We start from the raw sequence: 21,895 nt of genomic DNA on the forward strand, positions 1-21,895 counted from the left end.
TTACATCTCAATGGTTATCCCATCCCTGGTATCCTCCCATTTTCTCCTTACTCCCCTCCCCTATGACTGTGCCTGAGGGGGACCTCCTCCCCCTTTATATGCTCATAAATTCATAGTTCATTTGTCAACATGGGTTTGCAGTGTGAACAAAATGAAGAGGGACATCGTTACCCTTGGGCCGATTGCTGACATCGGTCAGATTTTTTTTTCTCTCCAGAATAAATAATCTTGTGTAACTTAATGTGTGCTGGGTAAAGATCTTACCAAATCCTTTAGATTGGTTTAGTTCTTTCAGTTCCTCAAGGACTACGCTGATATGCAAAGGCTTTAATAGATTAATTACACACTAAAGATTTCACTCTTCTATAAAGACATCATGAAATGCAAAACTTTATCACCCTGACTACATTTATAGGGTTTCTCTTCAGTATAACTTTCCCCATGATTTAGAATGCTACACGCACAGGCTTTACCACTTGCTTACATCCATTCATTGTTTTCTTTTACATATTAGGAGATTATTGTGACATGCAAAGTCTTCACCATATTGGTCACATTCATAGGGTCTCTCTCTAGTTGTTTGCTCTTTTATGTATTCTAAACTAACTGTTGTAAAAAGGCTTCATTATGTTGATTACATTTGTAGGGGTTCCTCTGCAGAATGTGTTCTTTTACGTATTAGGAAACTACTGTGACATGTAAAAGCTTTACCACATTGCTTACAATCTGTAGGCCTAAGGTTATTGGGTAGTTTTAATGCTGATTTCTGTACACACACACACCCCACTATGTTGGGTTACAAGCTTTGTTCTGAGAATTTACTGTCTAAATGTTATATAAACTCTGCTCCCCACTTGTCCCCCTGATACGTCAATAAATCAGCTTACAGCCAATCGACGAGCAGGAGAGAGGATAGGTCTGAACTTCCTGCCAGCCAGGGGGCGGGGGAACTAGGAGATGAAGCAGGGGATTCAGCCACGGGTAGAGGTCCAAGAAGCATCAGGAGGAAGGAGCTGGAGCCGAGGAAAGCTACAAAGTGCAAAGTATCCCTGGGATGTTTGCTGGGAGTAAGGCAAAATAACATAGAGGGTTAAGAACAGATTTAAACTGCTCAAGGTTGTGTTGTGAAGCCTTGTATTATAAAAGAGTCTCAATTATTTGTGTGATGGCCAGGTTAAGAGAGAAACTAAGAGAAACAAACACTTCTTTATAAAAATAATTTCAACAACATTCACAGGGTTTCTCTCCAATATGCATTCTTTTATGTATTTGGAGACTACTGTATTATGAAAAGGCTTTCCCACATTGATCACATTCGTAGCGTTTCTCTCCAGTATGAATTCTTTCATGTCTTCGAAGATTACTGTGACCTGCAAAGGCTTTCCCACATTGCTTACATTCATAGGGTTTCTCTCCAGTATGAATTCTTTCATGTCTTTGAAGATTACCATAAAGTGCAAAGGCTTTCCCACATTGCTTACATTCATAGGGTTTCTCTCCAGTATGTGTTCTTTTATGTATTAGGAGACTACTGTGTTGTGAAAAGGCCTTACCACATTGCTTACACTCATAGGGTTTCTCTCCAGTGTGTGTTCTTTTATGTATTTGAAGATGACTGTGACATGCAAAGGCTTTCCCACATTGATCACATTCGTAGGGTTTATCTCCAGTATGAATTCTTTCATGTCTTTGAAGATTACTATGACCTGCAAAGGCTTTCCCACACTGATTACATTCATAGGGTTTCTCTCCAGTATGAATTCTTTCATGTCTTTGAAGATTACTGTAAAGAGCAAAGGCTTTCCCACATTGCTTACATTCATAGGGTTTGTCTCTACTATGTGTTCTTTTATGTATTAGGAGACTACTGTGTTGTGAAAAGGCCTTACCACATTGCTTACATTCATAGGGTTTCTCTTTGGTATGATTTCTTTCATGCATTTGAAGATGACTGTGACGTGTGAAGGCTTTCCCACATTGATCACATTCATAAGGTTTCTCTCCAGTATGTGTTCTTTTATGCCTTCGGAGATGACTGTGTTGTGAAAAGGCTTTACCACATTGGTTACATTTGTAGGGTTTCTCTCCAGTATGTGTTCTTCTATGTATTTGAAGATAACTGTGATGTGCAAAGGCTTTCCCGCACTGATCACATTCATAGAGTTTCTCTCTAGTATGTGTTCTTTTATGTATTCGGAGACTACTGTGTTGTGAAAAGGCTTTACCACATTGATTACATTTGTAAGTTTTCTCTAAGATATTAATTATTTCATGCTTTTGAAGATGACTGGGATGTGCAAGGGCTTGAACACATTGATGATATTCAGAGGGTTTCTCTCCAGTATGCCTTCTTTCATGCCTGTGAAGATAATTGCACATGTGAGAGCTTTCCCACACTCATTACACTAATGAATCTTTTTATCTGTTTGAATTAATTTCACAATTTGATCTAATTGTAAAAAGAAATCAGATCTTAAGGTTTTATCACCTCATTTATATTCATAGTGCTCCCCTAAATTACAGGTTGTTTTTCATCTTTGAAAACACCTGTGAGCATTTATTACATGGCTCACATTTATAACATGCTTTTCCTCTATGAGGTTTTTCAAATTTTTGAAGAGCACTAGAAGAACTCAGACATTTACCACATTGATTCCATTCATATATTTTCCTATAGTGTGAGTCATGCTACATTTGCAAAATGAGCCAGGACAAACAGAAGAATTTCCACATTCCTATTAATCATAGTTATTTTCTGCAGTGTGAGTTTGTTGACGCATTCCCAGTGAAGTAGGAAAACCAACTAATTATAAACTTGCACCACATCCAGCAAATCTACTCTAACTGGAGACATAGCTTCTAATTGTCCTGTGACAGAGGGGGGTACTTTGCTTCTTCCAGTACCCCTTAGGCATAGATGGCTTGCATCTATTTTGGCATGTGGTATATGTATGAAAGGAAGAATAACAAATGAAAGGTTTCCACATTGTATTCACACAGCTTGACTTTTTGTCCCTTATAGACATGTGGTATATGGAGTAAGGATTCTCCACAACAACCTTGGAGCTGGTGTTTGCTGTTTTGTGGGTCCTTCTTTCTTCTACCTTCTCTACCGTTATAACTCCCTAACACTAGACAGGAGAGGAAAAGGGGATAGAAAAGAAGGGGGGAGAGATGACTCAGAGGTTACGAGCACTGCCTGCTCTTCCAAAGGTCCTGAGTTCAAATAGCAAACATCTATAATGAGATCTGGTACACTCTTCTGGGGTGCAGGTGCACATGCAGGCAAAACACTGTATACCTAATAAACAAACAAACAAACAAACAAATCTTTAATAAAGAAAGGTGCAATATTATTGTTGGAGTGTTTCCTGATGATTAGGGGCATCCAGGTCCTTGATGCATGCTTGATCTTCACAATCAGGATATCTAATTTCTTGTTGTTGTTGCTTCTTCTTTGTACATGACGACTTAACATACCATAACCAACAGCAAACAACAGCAAACAACCAACAATCAACAACAACCCACCCTGGAATTCTAGAACTCCCCAGAATTCTAAACATCACATAATTGCAGAGCACGAGGCAAATCATAGTCAGGTGGCATGGACAATCTGAAGCAACCCCATATCCCGCACCTGAGATTAAAACAAGAACATATTCCTGTAATATTTCTTTTTTTTTTTTAAGAAACCAAAATTCCAGCACTGCCACGATATAATCTTTTTAGCTCTCATAAACTCACTAAGCTTAGCAACAGTACTACAACTATATGAGTAACACCAGCTTTACTATGTACTATTTGCTTCTTAGAAGGTTTTGGAGATGTACTTATCACTTAGTCAATGTTTGTACCTTTTGCAGTATCTGAGTGTTATAAGACTAAACAGCCTGGTAGCTCTACAGTGTGGCTCTAAGGAGGCTTGATTCAAATGGTGGTAACTGCTAAGGCATTGTTTCCATGTCTTCCTTCTTTAATGAATGCCTTGCAAACACAAATCAGATTCCTGATATTGAGGTACATGGTTTGTGAGAATTTAATACCATCAATACACTTAAAGTTGTTTTTCCTTAAAATTTCCAGGGCACATCAGAATTTCTTCAGAGACATATTTGTGTCAGCTTGTACATGACAGTTACCTTTCTTGTCGTCTAGAACTTTGGCATTGATCTTCAATACTGTGGTCTTCCCAATTATAGCCTAAAATACAGTACCAGAAATTGTATGATATATTATTGGAAATTAGGCAGAATTTAAGTTACTACCTTCAGTGAACCTTACAGCCATTCCTGATTTATTTACCCCCTTCTCAATTGAAATTACAGAAGAGTATCAATCTTATTTTAAAAAGGGAAAGAAAATTCACTGTCTTACCTACAACAATGAGGTTCCTGTAGGTCTCCAGCATCACATCTTCGTAGAGAGTCTTCTGGGAAGGAGCCAGCAAAGCCCACTCTTCCCGAGTGAAGTTCACATGCACATCATCATAGGTCACTGCATCCTAAAATATCACATACATGTGTTCAACGGAAAGTATGATACTGACACCACTGTAAATGCACGCTTCACTGACAATATATTCATATAATTCCGGTGCTCCCCCTACTTATTTCCTGACACAGACATTCTAGCGTCATTTTAGCAGGAAATTTCTGTACCCTCTAAATAGAATATAGTCTTGCAAGGAAAATGCCAATCGAGAGAGAGAGAGAGAGAGAGAGAGAGAGAGAGAGAAACAGATTAACAGTACTGAGTACACCTCAGAGAAACTGAAAGGCTCACGCCTTTAATATAAGCACTTAGGAAACAGAGCAGAAGTATCTCATTGAGTTGGAAGACAGCCTGGTCTATGCAGTGAGTTCTAGGACACCCAGAGGTGCATATTAAAATCCTATCTTCCCTTCAAAATTCAACCAAACAATCCACAAAGATGGGAGTTCCTAAAAAGAATCATACATTCACTCCAGTTCACTTCCTCTTCCAGAAATCTGAGGTGCCTCAGTTTAAACTGTAACGTTAATTAAGATCTTACTAAAAGGGAATACGTGTTTAATCAGTTACAAATGTACAGATGAAAATATTAACAATGTACATTTGTAACTGCCTCCTGAGTCCTGTGATTACAGGTGTGTGCCACCCCGCCTGGTTCATACCCATCTTAATTCAGATGCATCAGGTTCCCAGGAATACTTTATTTACTTCTTTCTTTATTTAGGATTTTCTTATTAATTTTTTAAAAGACTTTTCCTTCATTGCATAAAAAGTATTATATGGGCTGGGCAGGTCACTCAGGAAGTATTCTTGGGGTTGACTTGAGTTCAGATACCAACACCCAAGCCAAGTTGGGAGGCTCATCACCACCTGCTGCTCCAGATTCTGGTGTGTCACCTGTAACCACATAGAAGACATTCTCTCTCACACATATAAACATACACACAAACATTGGGGTAGATTTGTTTTTTATTTATTTATTGGTTTTTTGAGACAGGGTTTCTCTGTGTCAACTTGGTGTCCCAGACTCAATTTGTAGACCAGGTTGGCCTTGAACTCATAGTGATCCACCTGCCTCTGTCTCCTGAGTGCTGGGATTAAAGGCACGCTAGTCCTGGAAATAAGTGGGCTCAACTTCCAATAGTTAGACGAGGGTGTCACAAGTATCTATTATTTGATGTTCAGGAGTTCTGAGTCCATCTTCTGACTATTGTGAGGACCAGGCACACATGAGGTGCATATTCACGCATATAGGCAAAATACCGTATTTTCTGGCATATAAGATGGGCATACAAGACAACCCCCAACTTTCCCAGTTAATATATAGTTTGGAATATACTCACTGTATAAGACTAGCCATCTTCCAATGCACACCCTGTGCAGCAGACTGGGCGTGTGTCTATTTGTGAGCAGGGCACAGCCAGGCATTTATTAAATGCCAGCAGACAGCCAATGCCAGCCTACACTGTCCCTTTAAGGCATGCTCCACACTCAACCTGAAGATGCTCAGCCCTCCGAGTCAAATGGAAAGCCAATCAGCGCTCCCGTTCTCCTCCTTGAGGTACAGGAAGATGTGTGCAGCTTGTTCCTCCCTGCTTCCTACTCCCTGCACAGAGCAGGGAATCAGCTGCAGCATCCCCCACTCTATGCACCAGACATATGAAGGAAGGGGAAGCAAACTGCAGGTAGGTACCTGGCATAAAAGACAACCCCCACTTTGGCACGGATTTTTCGGGGGAGGGGCCAAAAGTCATCTTATACACTGGGAAATACAGCACTCATATTCATTTCAACATAAATTCAAAACACACACAACAGATAGAAAGAATGTTATGCACCCACAATCTAATAACTCAGAAGATATTAATATCCTGAATATATGCCATCCTCTGCCAAATTTCAAAAGTCACAATGTGTATGAAGCTCAGCACAAATAGCATATGTTTGACATATACAAAACCTACATTCCAGGCCCATCAGCCAATCATATAAAAACAAAAAGGCCATGCTGACCCACACTTAATCTCAGCACTCAAAAGCCAGAGTCAGGTGAATCTCTAAGTTTGAGGCCTACCTGGTCTGCATACCTACTGTGGGGACAGCCAGGGGTACAGGGAAACTCTGTCTTCAAAAAATCAAAAATCAAAAAACAAAACAAAAAACCATTAGACTAGTTGCCGGCCGTGGTGACATAAACTTTTAATCCCAGCACTTGGGAGGCAGAGGCAGGCAGATCTCTGTGAGTTCGAGGCCAGCCTGGTCTACAAAGTGAGTCCAGGACAGCTAAGGCTACACAGAGAAACCCTGTCTCAAGAAAAAAAAGAAAGAAAGAAAGAAAGAAAGAAAGAAAGAAAGAAAGAAAGAAAGAAAGAAAATGCATCTAGTCTAACATCAGTGATCCTCCACGTCTTTTTTGACACTCAGGGCAGTCTCTTGTCTCCCACAACTTGTAAAATTAAAAAACAAGTTATAGCTGTCCAACATACAATGGCACAAATTACCCCTTAGCATTCCAATAGAGAGGAACGGGAAGATTGGAACAAGGCAAGGAACCCATCAGGGGAAACACCAAATCCTGTAGCTCTATGTCAGACACATGAAACTTCTGTTTCAAAAGGCTTAACTGGTCCTGTCCCTGCAACTTCTCATGCATCTTTCTTGATTCCAGAACCAGCAGGACATGGGTGATCCTGCCAAGATTCTAAATTGTGATGGACGACACCATGCTTGGACCACAGTTGCAGCAGGTTTTGTGTGCAGTTGCTTGCTGGGACTAGGAGTCACTTTGCCTACTCCTTCCTTTAACTGAGGGCTCAGCAGGAGGGAGTGTTGGGCTTCCAATCCAGAGCAAGGGCCCTTTCTTTAATGACAACAATCTCCTTGAAGTTGAAGTCATGCCCTGTTTCAGCACTTGACTGCCATCTGAAACTACCCACTGCAGATTTCCTCTGTGAACCACAGACTTGGTATTTCTTTTTACCCCATTTGCTGTTTTGTTTTGGTTTTTTGTTTGTTTGTTTTAAGATTTATTTATTATGTATACAGTACCCTGCCTGCATGTACACTTGCACACTAGAAGAGGGCACTAAATCTCATTGTAGATGGTTGTGAGCCACCATGTGGTTGCTGGGAATTGAACTCAGGACCTTTGGAAGAGCAGACAGTGCTCTTAACCGCTGAGCCATCTCTCCAGCCCTTGTTTGTTTGTTTTTATCATAATCCTGAATGAGTCACGAGTAGTAACTATACAACAGATTCATTTTCCATCTAAGAAATCAGCCCATTATTTTTAATTCTGCCTTACTCAGTTCCTCAAGGGCATAAGGAGAATAACAAAGATTTGGGGCCAAAATGTCACATAAATGACCTATAGCTAAATTTTTCACAGATTTTATTTTCCATTGAAATCCTTTGACCTCAACTTCCTCTGTTTGCATTCCTCTCAACACTCTGATCTTCCAGGTCCCACAAGAACAACTGATTAAGCTCTGTGTTCAGCTTTCTATGCCTTTTGGCACCTCAAGTCCTTATGTTTTCCATGTTCCTCCAAAAGAGAACATTCCCAGGTTCTGTCAGGCAGCAAAATCACTTTTTGCATACCAGTTTGTTGTTGTTGTTCTAACTTGCTTCTCTGTTGCTATAATTAAATCCTCTAAGCAAAAGCATCTCAGGGAATAAACTGGTTTTTTGATGGTTCTGTCAGATTCACAGTCCATTAATTTGGGAGCTTAGTCCAGAAATTCATCTTAGAAAGTGAAGGCAAACACCATGGACACACATTGCTTCTGGCTTGCTCTCTTGCTTGGTCCCTGTCTCATGCTCAGCTTTCTTATGCAGCCCAGGCCCACTTGCTTAGGGATACTGCTGTCCTCTGTGGAAGAGCCTTCCCACCTCAACCATGAGCTAACACAATCTCTCACAGACACAGCAACCAGCCATTCTTGTGGGGGCATGGCCTCAACTGAGGCTCCTTCAGAAGACTCTAGGCTCTGAAATGTTGAGATCTGATGTGGACCTAGACCCTCTGCTCAGATGTAGTAGTAGCACAATCTCCTTGTGGGTCCCACAATGTGGAGAGTAGGGACTACTTCAGATATGGACTCTGGCCACTGAACTTTGATCATTTCCCCCTGGCAGGGTGGCCTTGCTAGGCTACAGAGGAAGAGGTTACAAGTAGTACAGATGAGACTTGATAGGCTGAGGTCAGATGTTAGGGGAGGAGGGCTCCTCTTTCTGAGGACTAGGGGAGGGAGGGAAAGGGGATGAAGGAAGGAGGGGGGATCAGGAGGGCATGAGGGAGGGGGATACAATCAGGATGTGAAGAATTTAAACTGCAGAACAAGCAGGTAACGTATATTGCTAGTCCCTCTATATGGGAACAGCTCTGAGACTGGCTGAGACATGAATGTCTAGGCATAGACAATGCTTCTTGTTGGCAAAGAATCCCTACAAATTATTATTAGATGCAAATCTTTGTATAGGATGAATTAAGATTTACAGATGTCTTTTTTCTGCTCATACAAAGAGCAGAGAACCAGACTTAATTGTTCTGTGCATCACGCACACCTTATACATTTATAATTTTAGGATTGTATAATGCTTGTGAGAAATGATGTGTTTTCAGAACAAAAGAATCAGACACTGACATTGGATAAGACCTGACAGGATTAATTACTCTCAGCATGCTGGACACTGACAACCTGCATCCTTCATGGTCCAGAACCAAATGCTTCGATTGCTGTTCCTCATTAGAATAGGACAGCTCCCAGGACAGCTTTGAAGAAAGCTTCCAATCCCAATTGGTCCAGCATTTCAGACTGTCCCACAGAGGACTCTAATTGAGCCTGGAATTTCTCAACATTTAGAAACTGGACCACAAATGCTATTTCTAGCTTGTTTAACCATTTTTCCAATTTTATGTGGGCTCCAACAAAGGTATTATTCATCCCAAATCAGCCAGAAGAAACCTTAAGAAAATGACTCCCCATTTCCTTTAAGGGGGTCAGGTAGGTTTTTTGTTGCTTTCTTGGGCTATAGAGGGTTAGGGGGAATATAGAAATATATAGGGAAGATAGAACAAAAAGTATATTAGTGAATCTACTCCTCAACTTAATGCCTTAATTGTCACTCACAAAGTTAATTTTAATTAACTGGTACAGAATTTTGTGTATACATGCATAATAAGTTTAATTTTAGATACAGTGGTATATAATTCAAATGTAAAATTATTCTTTACACATATTATATATATTCCTACTCTAACATGAGGTATTGTACCCGTATAGCTCAATTATAACACAAGGTTTACTTCCAATACTATGAAAGTGCTATTGCATTCTGTTTGGGATAAATAAGATATACAAGTTAATTGTTAGTTGATCAAATCATGGTCATATCAATTACTAGTCTATTTTTATTATAAGAATATACATCTTACTTACAACAGATAGATATGATTCTATAGAAAGATAAGATAAAATAGATAAGGTCTTCAAAAACCTCAGAGACATACAGAATATGTCATTTTAAAAAGTTTTTATTATTTTAAAGATTCACTGACAATAAGACAGGTTAGCTCCTGGCCAACACCCAGCCTACCTCAAAGACAGTCATGAGCATCAAAGAACCTCCTCATGGAGATGGCTTCAAACATGGCAAACAAGTCACTGGAAAAAATGCCCTCCTTTCTACCACAAACAGAATTCTGCCTGAAAAAGGGCAAGCTTGGATACAGACTGAGTCAACAGCCAAACTCTGCCAAGACAGTGTAAGCAAGTCCTCAATAGTTCCTGCCAGCCATCTCCTGTAACAGACAGGGATGGAGGGATGCTGGGAGAACCTGACAGCCAGGTCTGCTTTGATTTGTTAAATAGGCACCTCAGCCATTTGTCCCAGGGTTTGCAACTTAACAAACCCTGTAGCAAAGAATGAGAAAGTTAAAATAATTTAACTATAATCTCAAAATTTTTTATTTTTTAAAATTTATTTTATTTATTTATTTTATTTATTTATTTATTTCGAGACAGGGTTTCTCTGTGTAGCCTTGGCTGTCCTGGACTCGCTTTGTAGACGAGGCTGGCCTCGAACTCATAGGGATCCACTTGCCTCTGCCTCCTGAGTACTGGGATTAAAGGCGTGGGTCCTACCACAGCCGAATTCTATTTGGTGTGACTATTTCCTAAGCATTGGTAAATCCTTTACATCATGAATTCTACTCTTTTGCATCACAGCTTAATAATTAAAATGCTACCCAACACGAGATAAACTCCTTACAACTAAATGCTAAATGCCAAAGGCAGAACTTCTATTAGATATAGGGAATCTAGGCCTCTCTCAGTTCGGCATCCTGCCAAGGATGTTTCTACACCCAAGTCTCTGCTCCAGAGGCTCGGAGCTGATGTAGCCCCCATAGTGAAATTACTCAGATGTCACCACGGCGTCCAGGGAGTTAGCACAGCGGACCTCACAGGAGGCCACCGGCTTCCCACCCAGCCCGGGGGAAGACCCCAGCTCTAGCTGCTCACCCAGCAGCTCCTCCCCGTTGTGGACAGCGGCCACACGCTCACCATGTTGCGACTTAGCTTGCCTGAGCTCCCCTCACAGCGCCCAGCAGCAGCAGCAGCCACAGAACGTCAAGCCGGACAATCTAAGCCCGCGCTCAGCAGCGTAGCAGAACCTGCAGCACGGCTCCCGGAAGAACCCGCCTCCTTTCCTGACTCACGGTCCACCCTGAGGTCGTGATTGGCCAGTGAGTCTTGAGTGACATGAGCACCTCCCCTAAGAGTTAGGGTTAGTGTGCTGAAGGGACACAGTACTGTGTTTCCACGCCCAGGCTTCCAGTCCAGAGCCAGACCTTTTCCAGATCTGCAGAGATTTGCATGTCAGCAGCGCTTGTGCCTGTCCTCCAATAGCCTACCCTTCTGTTTTCCAGCACTCAGTAGGTGCTTCCTCTTCCTCCTCCTGGAATCAAGGTGATTATTTAACTTGCAGCAGAGTGAACAATCTGGCCCACAGGTGGAAAGGTTCCAAGGATATAAACAATTAAAGAGAGATTTTAGAAAACAAAATTTTAAAAAAAAATTTTTTTTCCTCTGTGACTTCATGCTGGGGTCAGGTAAACTGCAGCTATGAGACTTCAGATAATGCTGAGAAAAAGCAAAAAAACAGATGACAAACACACTATTGTTAGCCAGCACATCTTCCTCACTGGGGTGAAAAGAACGAAAACAAACAAACAAACAAAAAACGCAGCTGTATTAGTAAAGGTTCTTTAGATAAACAGAACTGATAGAATAAATCTCTATGAATATATAAGAACGGGCCGGGTGTGGTGGCACACGTCTTTAATCCCAGCACTCGGGAGGCAGAGGCAGGCGGATCGCTGTGAGTTCGAGGCCAGCCTGGTTTACAAAGCGAATCCAGGACAGCCAAGGCTACACAGAGAAACCCTGTCTCGAAAAACAAAACAAAAAAACAAACAAACGAGAAGGATGGGCCGGGCGTGGTGCGCATGCTTTTAATCCCAGCACTCGGGAGGCAGAGGCAGGAGGATAACTGTGAGTTCGAGGCCTACAAAGCGAGTCTAGGTTAGCCAAGGCTACACAGAGAAACCTCAGCTCTAAAAACCCCGTAAAGGGGGTTTTTATAGGGTCACACCTTAGGTTTTACTGCCCACCTGAAACTGTACTGGTTGGACTGATGGTTACCTAGAAACCTTTTCCCAAATCGTACTGTGTTTAAATATGCTGGCAATGACTCACCTGGCATTAGCCTCCTTGACAAAGAAAATCTGCATTGAGGTTTCCATCTCATTTCGTACCGTCAGGGACCCCATCAACATAAGCATGATCCCCAAGTGACCTAAAATGCCTTGGACAGGAAACATTATCAATAATAGGCAACTTGGAGGGGCTGGAGAGATGGCTCAGAGGTCAAGAGCACCATTTGCTCTTCCAAAGGTCGCGAGTTCAATTCCCAGCAACCACACGGTGGCTCATAACCATCTAGAATGTGATCTGATGTCCTCTTTTGGCCTGCAGGCATACATGCAGGCAGAACACTGTGTACATAATAAGTAAATCTTTAAAAAAGAAAAAAGAAATCTTGGTGTGGAAAATACTTCAGAGCAAAGAGCACCAAAGTTTCTTCCAGAGCCGCCAGGGTTCATTCCCAGTCCGTAAGGCAGCTCACTACAGTCGGTAACTCCTTCCTGCCTGGCCACCAGCCATGAACAGGGCACAAGGATGCGCGTGCAGGCAAAGCACTCGTACACATAGCGTACCTAGAGAACGGGCAGAAGGAGGAGAGAGAACGTGCACCATAGGACTTCCGGTTCAGGCTGGGCGTAGCAGTGCATTCCTTCAATCCCAGCACTCAGTATACAGAGGCAGAAAGACTACTGTGAGTTGTAGGAAAGCCTGTGCCACTCTGTTACACACACACACACACACACACACACACACATGTGCACACACACACACACCATACGAAAGTAATAATAATAACAATAAAACTGAATAAGATAGATTAAAAGGAGCACTGGAAAACTGGGGCAATGCAATACCTCTTAAAGTCATTTCAGGTGGTTGTCACCAGTGCCCCACACCGTCATTTTCAATTGCCAAGCACGGTAGCACATGCCCGTAGTCCCAGCACTTTTGAGGTAAATTCATATCCATGAATTTGAGGCCATGCTGCTCTACCTAGTCACTGACACAACATAACCCATCTCAAATGATCCTAAACATTTTAAATTTTTTTGTGGTGTCAAAAACCATGAGCCAGTCAAGGCTACACAGAGAAACCCTGTCTCAAAAAACAAAACAAAACAAAACAAAAAATCAAACCATGAGCAACCACTGAAATGTTGTAAATAAAATTTTATTTTACAGCAGGACAAAACTTGCAGTCTCCTATAAAGTAAGAGAGGGAAGTGGTCCTAACTAAAAGCAGGGGGGCCTTGGTATAGTCAAGCTCCAGGCTGAGGTACATATCAGGTGCTTACCAAAGCAGGATTTTTTTCAGTTAGTAATTTACTTAACTATCACTCAGTTCAGAACCTACCATCAACAATGGAAATGGTTTGTGGTGCAGAAATCACAGTAGCATAGAGGAAGAACAAGTAAACAAACAAACAAACTGATTTTTAACTGAGAATCAAATTTTAATATATGATTAATTAGTAAAAGGAAGGAAAAATGGAGTCAGCTGGCCTGTCACAACTATAATTTAAATTTATTTTCTTGGTTTGAGACAGAGTCTCATTTAGAAGCCCAGTGGACCTTGACTCACTGTGTACACTGTAATGTATAGTACACAGTGCATCTGTAATAAATAGCAGTATACATTTAATCCTGCTCTTTGGGCCATCATTCCTAGAATAATAGTCTTCTATAGAAGAGGGAGCTGAGAAGTAATTTGATATTGGTCTGGTTAGAAATAAAGGACAATGTTCATAACATTAACAGTTTAGGATTTTGATTTGGTTTGGTTTTTCTTTTCTTTTTTTTTTTTTTTTTTTTTTTTTTTTTTTTTTTTTTGGTTTTTCGAGACAGAGTCTCTCTGCATAGTCTTGGCTGTCCTGGACTCACTTTGTAGACCAGGCTGGCCTCGAACTCACAGCGATCCGCCTGCCTCTGCCTCCCCAGTGCTAGGATTAAAGGCATGTGCCACCACGCCTGGCTGGTTTGGTTTTTCAAGACAAGATTTCTCTGTGTAGCCTTGGGTGTCTTAGACTTACTTTGTAGACGAGGCTGGCCTCAAACTCACAATGATCCATCTGCCTCTGCCTCCCGAGTGCTGGAATTAAAGGCGTGTACCACCACTGGCCTGTTAAAATAAAATTTAAATCAGGGATCTCTCTACTCTATTTTTCTTTTTCTCTTATCTTTCTCTTTTATCTAATGATGGGGGAAAGAAGGAAAGGAGGAATAAGGAAGAAGAAGAATAATAAAAATAGATAATAATAAATTTTTAAAATCTTAAGAAGAATGTACTAGTCTTAAATATTTTACTTTGATATAGATTATTGTTTTGTTTTTATTTTTGTTTTGTTTTTGTTTTTGAGACAAGGTTTCTCTGTGTAGCCTTGACTATCCTGGACTCGCTTTATAGACCAGGCTGGCCTTGAACTCATAGAGATCCACCTGCCTCTGCCTCCCAAATGCTGGGATTAAAGGTGTGCGCCACCACGACCTGGCTAGACTATTGTATCTTGATAGAAATTTAAAGTTGATTTGTTTTGTTTTTTTCTGAGATTGGGTTTCTCTGTTTAGCCTTGGCTGTCCTGGACTTGCTTTGTAGACCAGGCTGGCCTCGAACTCACAGTGATCCTCCTGCCTCTGCCTCCTCAGTGCTGGGATTAAATGCCTGTGCCACCATGCCCAGCTAAGTTGTTTGTTTAATTATTGTATCTTCATAGAAATTTTAGGTTTTTAATTATTCTAACTTAATAGAAATTTAAGGTTGTTTTGTCTGACTATTGTTTAATATATTGTACAGAAGCAGCTTATTTAAACTGTGGTATAAAGTTCTAGGTTTATGGTTCTCATAATGATTTTTATATTGTGTGGATTGTTAATGTTACAGAAAAAAAGACAATTTCTTCAAACAGAAAGGGGAATATGAAGTGGAAGCTTCTGGTTTCTTTAAAAACTCAGTTGTCAGGCTGGAGAGATGGCTCAGAGGTTAAGAGCACTGACTGCTCTTCTAAAGGTCCTGAGTTCAATTCCTAGCAACCACATGGTGACTCACAACCATCTATAATGAGATCTGGTGCCCTCTTCTGGCATGCAGGTGTACATGCAGCCAGAGCACTGTATTCATAATAATTAATTAGTTAATTAATTAATTAAAAAAACAAAACCAACAACAACAACAACAAAAAACTCAGTTGTTTCACGTGGTGTTTTGCTGGAAACTGTCTTGTGGGATGGCATGTGATGTTTTGCTGAAAACAGACACATGAGAGGGCGAATGACGTGTAGCAAGAATATAAATAGGACCCCACAGACAGTGAGGGGACGCTTCTGCATTGATATGCCGTGCAATGCTTTCCTGGGCTTCGCTAATCTTCACTTCGTAGAGAGAAACACATCAGACTGCTTCTCATGGTATTCAGGATGATTCAGGCCACTTCTGCTGCCTTCTGCCAATTTGGGGAAGCCTTGCTGTTTCTGCTGGATTGTGCCCCCATGGCTGATTCAGGTTGCTGTTTGATGTTAATAGCAAACTATTGGACTGGACTGCTGATATCCTGACAACGAAAAGTGAAATCGCCCCGAGGAACGAACTACTTCCAAACTGGTGCACAACATCCTTTTCCTATTAGCCTTCTCCCCTTCCTCTGGTTGGTAGGTTAGAAGGGAAGTAGAAGCATTTAAGAACTGTAAGTAAAGTAGTCTTTGCAAAATCTAAGCCTACAAACACTAAGAGTGATCAGACTGGCAGGGACAGTCTGTGCTACTGGTCAGCAGGGGTACCTAGAGAAGACTCATTTTATTGTTTTCCTTAACTTTCCAATTAAGGCCGGCATGGTGGCACACATTTTTAATCTCAGCACTTAGGAGGCAGAAGCAGGTGGATCTCTGTGAGTTCGAGGCCAGCATGGTCTACAAAGCAAGTCCATGAGAGCCAAGGCTACACAGAGAAACCATGTCTTGAAAAAAAAAAAAAAGAGCCGGGTGTGGTGGCACACGCCTTTAATCCCAGCACTCAGGAGGCAGAGGCAGGCGGATAGCTGTGAGTTCGAGGCCAGCCTGGTCTACAAATCGAGTCCAGGACAGCCAAGGCTACATAGAAAAACCCTGTCTTGAAACCCCCCCCCAAAAAAACAACCCCCCCAAAATTTTTTTCCAATTAAGATCACTTTTCAAAAGATAAGAGGAAGGGTTGAAAAGAGCAAATATTGCATGGCTTTAATAAGAATAATGTTAGGAAAGCACAGTGCAGGGTGGAAAGGGGGCATGACAAATATTCAGTGTTATGCTTCTGCAATGCTTATCTTGCTTCTGAAAATGTAATTTGCAGGCTTGAGAGATGACTCAGAGGTTAAAAGCACTGACTGCTCTTCCAGAGGTCCTGAGTTCAATTCCCAGCAACCACATGGTGGCTCACAGCCATCTATAATGTAACCTGATGCCCTCTTCTGGCGTGCAGGTATAACATGTAGACCACTGTGTAAATAATAAATAAAATTTTAATAAATAAATAAATAAAAAGAAAGAAAGAAAATGTAATTTGCAATGTATATCGTATAAGGACTAAAATATGTGAGACCATATTTATTGTTCATTTCTGGCTCATATCAGTGTAAAGCTATATTTTCATCCATTAAAGAGGCTTATCTCATCAAAGAAAAATAAATGAAAAATTCATATGGATGGCTATTAACTCAAAAAGACCTTTTTTTTTTTTTTTTTAGTCTCAGACACAGTATGGAAAAGAATGTGTCCATACTTAGGCATCATTAGGCTGAGCTAGATAACAAGGAAAACACAATCTCTCTACAGAGGACCTGATACTGTTCCTGCTGTTACCTTGTAGCTCACTGCCAGAAACCAGCCTTAAAAAACATCTGGAAAAGGCAGCTGATTATTCTAGAAACATTATTTCTTGAAAAGACAAACTCTAGTGACTCATTTAAAAACTACAAAATATCCGGCCAGGTATGGTGGCACATGCCTTTAATCCCAGCACTGGGGAGGCAGAGGCAGGAGGATCACTGTGAGTTTGAGACAAGCCTGTTCTACAAAATAAATCCAAGCCGGGCATGGTGGCTCACGCCTTTAATCCCAGCACTCGGGAGGCAGAGGCAGGCGGATCGCTGTGAGTTCGAGGCCAGCCTGGTCTACAAAGTGAGTCCAGGATGGCTAAGGCTACACAGAGAAACCTTGTCTCGAAAAACCAAAAAAAAAAATATAATAAAAAAAAAATAAATCCAAGACAGCCAGGGCTACACAGAGAAACCCTGTCTAGAAAAACAACAAAAACAAAAATGTAAGCATCTTTTGGAGGAAACCTGGGGCTGTGTCCCACAGCAGAATTAACCTTGGCAATGTGAGGGCACTGTTGGACTGCCAGGGAACTGAGCATAGTTTCAATGGTCATTTTCAGGTTGATCAGCATAAGCTTTGTTTTGGACACCTCTAGCTTTTCCATTGTCTTGTAAAGATGGAAACAAGGATGTCTTTAGTATCTTGTTTTTCTCTTAAGTAACTCTTTTTTTTTTTTTTTTTTTTTTTGGTTTTTCGAGACAGAGTCTCTCTGTGTAGCCTTGGCTGTCCTGGAGTCGCTTTGTAGACCAGGCTGGCCTCGAACTCACAGTGATCCGCCTGCCTCTGCCTCCCAAGTGCTGGGATTAAAGGCGTGCGCCACCACGCCCGGCCCCTCTTAAGTAACTCTTAAATGACTTGTTTTGCTTTGAGATTAAATGTTATAAGAGTAATCAGAGTGTACCATCAAATAGTCTTGGAGCTACAAATGTATTAAAGCATACCTACTGTACACAATTACAAGTTTAAAATTGTTGTAAGAACACTACATCTACTCCCAGAGGAATTTCTGCTGAGTAAAACAATAGAAGTCTGAGAGGGAGAACTTTTTTTTCTTTTCCAAAGATTTATTTATTATGTATACAGGGCTCTGCCTGCATTACACGTGTAGGCCAGAAGAGGGCATCAGATCACTGATGGGTGTGAGCTACCATGTGGTTGCTGGAACTTGAACTCAGGACCTCCAGAGGAGCAGTCAGTGCTTTTAACCCCTGAGCCATCTCTCTAGCCAGAGAGGGAGAACTTGTTATCAGTGAATCACAACTTCACAGGTGGCATTGTTGCCTCCTGGAAGGCTCTCCTTATAAGATACCTCAAGAGGATGGCAAAATACTTGCATTGCGAAGAGTAAAATATGTGAAATTGTGATTATGTTAATTTGCTTGGCAACAATAGTGAGTTCCCTATATGTGAAAGTACCAATATATTATGCTGTGCTTCTTAATTGTATACAATTAACACAGATTAGAAAAGGGTCAGGAATCTTTGTAGATAGTGCACCAGTTTGGGAATAAAGAAGATCATCCCTTGAAATTGTTTGTTATGAATTTGCATTCACCATCTCTGAACTCTCTCCATAATTTATGTATAAATTAAGATTCCTCCCCAACCAAAAAAATAATAATAAATCAGAGCAGCGTTTCTAGGGGGAAGAGGAAATAGGCAATGTGGTGATCAATAAGAGCTAATGCTCGTTTGCTGGAGAGATGGCTCAGTGGTTAAGAGCATTGTCTGCTCTTCCAGAGGTCCTGAGTTCAATTTCCAGAAACCACATGGTGGCTCACAACCATCTATAATGTGATCTGATGCCCTCTTTTGGTGTGCAGGTGTACTGTAGATAGAGCACTCATACACATAAAATAAATAAACCTTTAAAAAAAAGAAAGAAAGAAAGAACTAATGCTCTTGCAGTAGGCATACACTGTCTAACAAAACTCACACATAGTACCAGGCATGGGAAATTGCCCTTTGAGTTTTCATCTCAGATGAGGGGATGTTCAGGGGATGTATTCTCAAAACAACACAGCCTATTTCTGTTTCCCTCGGTGGCCTAAAAGAAATTGAATGTAAGACCCTATTGTCTGAAGATACCACACGCTGCAGACATAGAAACTGGAGAAATCAAACTCAAGCTAGAAGAAGTGATGTGGCAGCCTCTTCCCTGGAGACTAGCTCACATAGTATCAGAAGGTGATATGAGCATGGCCAAAGGAGAAGAGACGTCAGTAGTCCTCCCCGGATATAAGGCCTAGAACCATAGCAATGACCAGCCCGGCAAGATATCCCCAAAAATGCAGTAAGTGACAGTTCCACTTGAGTGATGTCCACTCACGGCCTGCTCCAGCATCATCACCTACTTACCGTAGGAATACTGTGAACAAAGTCCGAAGGGTTCTTCAAAGCTCTGAAATGGTGTTATCCACTGGTTTATACCACAAAACCGTTGATGAAATTCCATAAGGCTGACTCACATAGGACTCTCAGAACAACCATTCCATCCGCGGAATTTAAGAAGTGTGAATTTAGTGCTTGGAGAGACGGCTCAGTAGTTGAAAGCAGCTGGGCTTAGTTCCCAGCAGCCATGAAGGGGCTCACAGCATCTGAACCTCCAGCTTCAGGGAATCCCAAACATTCTTCTGACTTCAGTGGGCAACACTCTTCTGACTTCAGTGGGCAACACGCATGCATGTGGTACATAGACATATATGCAGGCAAAACACACACAAGCATACAGAAATGTAAGATAAATGTGAGTTTTACAAATTAACTTGAGTTGGACGTGGTGGCGCACGCCTTTAATCCCAGCACTCGGGAGGCAGAGGCAGGCGGATCGCTGTGAGTTTGAGGCCAGCCTGGTCTACAAAGTGAGTCCAGGACAGCCAAGGCTAACACAGAGAGACACTGTCTCGAAACCCCCCCCCCCCAAAAAAAAACCAAACCAAATTAACTTGATGCTGCGTGGCAGATGGGAATTCTTATCTAGTTTACCTTTAAATAATATCTCGAGACTTTTCTCAGGCTTGACCACTCAGTATATCTCAGAATTCAGCATCCTACTTTGGCATCAAAAACTACATTTGAGCAAGTGCCAGATTAATTTCCAAAGTGGTCATACAAGTTTGCACTGCCACCCGCAATGGAGTAGTGTTTCCCTTTCTCCACATCCTCGCCAGCATGTGCTGTCATTTGAATTTTTGCTTGTTTGTTTTGTTTTTCAAGACAGGGTTACTCTGTGGAGCCTTAGCTGTCCTGTAGTAGCTTTGTAGACCAGGCTGGCCTCGAACTCACAGTAGTCTGCCTGCCTCTGCCTCCCAAGTGCTGGGATTAAAGGCATGTGCCACCATGTCCAGTGTCATTTGAATTTTGTTTATTTGGGGTTTTTTTTGTTTTGGTTTGGTTTTTTTGTTTGTTTGTTTGTTTTTCGACACAAGGTTTCTCTGTGTAGCCTTGGCTGTCCTGGACTAACTTTGTAGACCAGGCTGGCCTCGAACTTACAGCGATCCGCCTGCCTCTGCCTCCTGAGTGCTGGGATTAAAGGCGTGTGCCACCACTGCCCTGCCTTTGTTTATTTGTTTTTTTGGTTTTTTTGAGACAGGGTTTCTCTGTGTAGCCTTGGCTGTCCTAGACTCGATTTGTAGACCAGGCTGACCTCGAACTCACAGTGATCCATCTGCCTCTGCCTCCCGAGTGCTAGGATTAAAGGCGTGCGCCACCATGCGTGGCCCTTTTTTTTTTTTTTTTGGTTTTTCAAGACAGGGTTTCTCTGTGTGTAGCCTTGGTTGTCTTAGACTCGCTTTGTAGAGCAGGCTGGCCTCAAACTCACAGCAATCCTCCTGCCTCTGCCTCCCGAGTACTGGGATTAAAAGCATGTGCCACCACCGCCTAGTGCATTTACTGTTTTTCTTGCCTCACTTTACACAAGAAAGTTTCACTCCAGTGTGTGACTATGTGGAGAGTATTGAACTAGCACCAAGTAGGAAGCTCACTGGGAGTGGGACAACAGTAGTAGCCTGTAGAAGTTTCTCTGTTTACATGTACCTATTGTTTCAGCAGGGCTACAAAGGGACATCACAGCCCAGACTGAATTTTGAGATATGAGGGCGGAGGCGTGGTCCACCCTATATGACCCTGCTGCTGGCCTAGATGTGTAACCATGCCAAGAGTGAGTTTGCTCCACAAACATTGAAGAAAATATGGCTCCTGGAGCCAGTTTTGACTGAATTCTATGACCCATGGATGTTCTTGACAATTGCTGACTCATGAATCCAGTGTTTCCTTCAATCTGATGACAGTTTCCTTTCCATGCTGATCTACACTGCTCCTATGCTGCGGCTCTTGGCGTTAAGAAGGCACAGTTCAGAAATCGTCACAGAAATGCAAACCCATTATTGTATAAGATGTTGCTATTGATGCTAGAAAAAAGGGACGGGGGATATAAGTCATTGTCAGCATATCTGCTATGCAGGTTCAAGGCCCTGGGCTTGATTCCCAGCATTGCAAAAGAAAGAAGCAAACAAATAGGCTGGTACTGGAAAAGGGAGCACTGTTAACCAGACAAAGAGCTGGTACCCACCTGGGAGTGGGTACAGCACCTCAGTGCTTTATGGGAACATGAAAAAATAAGCAAGGAAGAAATGAAGCAATGAACGTTCATAAAAGTAGTAGTTTATGTGGTCTTCTGTGCTGCATACATCTCTCAAATCTTTTTCTCAGCTAAATTCTGGTTAACTTTTAAGTAACATTATGATTGTGTTAATTATATTCAGCTGTTAGTAATGCTATTTTATTTTCAATTATGTGCATTACAAAATAGATGAAGACACCCAATATTGACCTCTGGCTTCTGTACT

At 41.6% G+C, this 21,895-nt stretch overlaps 2 protein-coding genes across 5 annotated transcripts in view; one reads left to right on the plus strand and one right to left on the minus strand.

Annotated features, from left to right (window-relative positions):
• Positions 1–21,895, plus strand: part of LOC311598136 (uncharacterized protein) — a 133,798-nt gene that overhangs the window by 27,930 nt on the left and 83,973 nt on the right. The window lies entirely within an intron of this gene.
• LOC311598138 (uncharacterized protein) lies at positions 310–11,202 on the minus strand. 4 transcript variants are annotated; one of them, XM_084783046.1, is made up of 4 exons: positions 11,061–11,202; positions 4,378–4,504; positions 4,143–4,203; positions 310–2,359 (listed from the first exon to the last, which is right to left on the minus strand). In XM_084783046.1, the coding sequence occupies exons 1-4, from the start codon at positions 11,061–11,063 to the stop codon at positions 1,285–1,287; spliced, it is 1,266 nt and encodes a 421-aa protein (XP_084639172.1). In that variant the 5' UTR covers positions 11,064–11,202; the 3' UTR covers positions 310–1,284. The 4 variants fall into 4 exon arrangements, 3 of the variants coding, with proteins under 3 accessions (XP_084639172.1, XP_084639171.1, XP_084639173.1); XM_084783045.1 differs by having other exon boundaries at positions 11,019–11,202; XM_084783047.1 differs by lacking the exon at positions 11,061–11,202 and adding an exon at positions 5,157–6,785.

Source organism: Acomys minous, assembly GCF_964271855.1.
Source record: "Acomys minous genome assembly, chromosome: 5".
Classification (NCBI taxonomy): Eukaryota; Metazoa; Chordata; class Mammalia; order Rodentia; family Muridae; genus Acomys; species Acomys minous.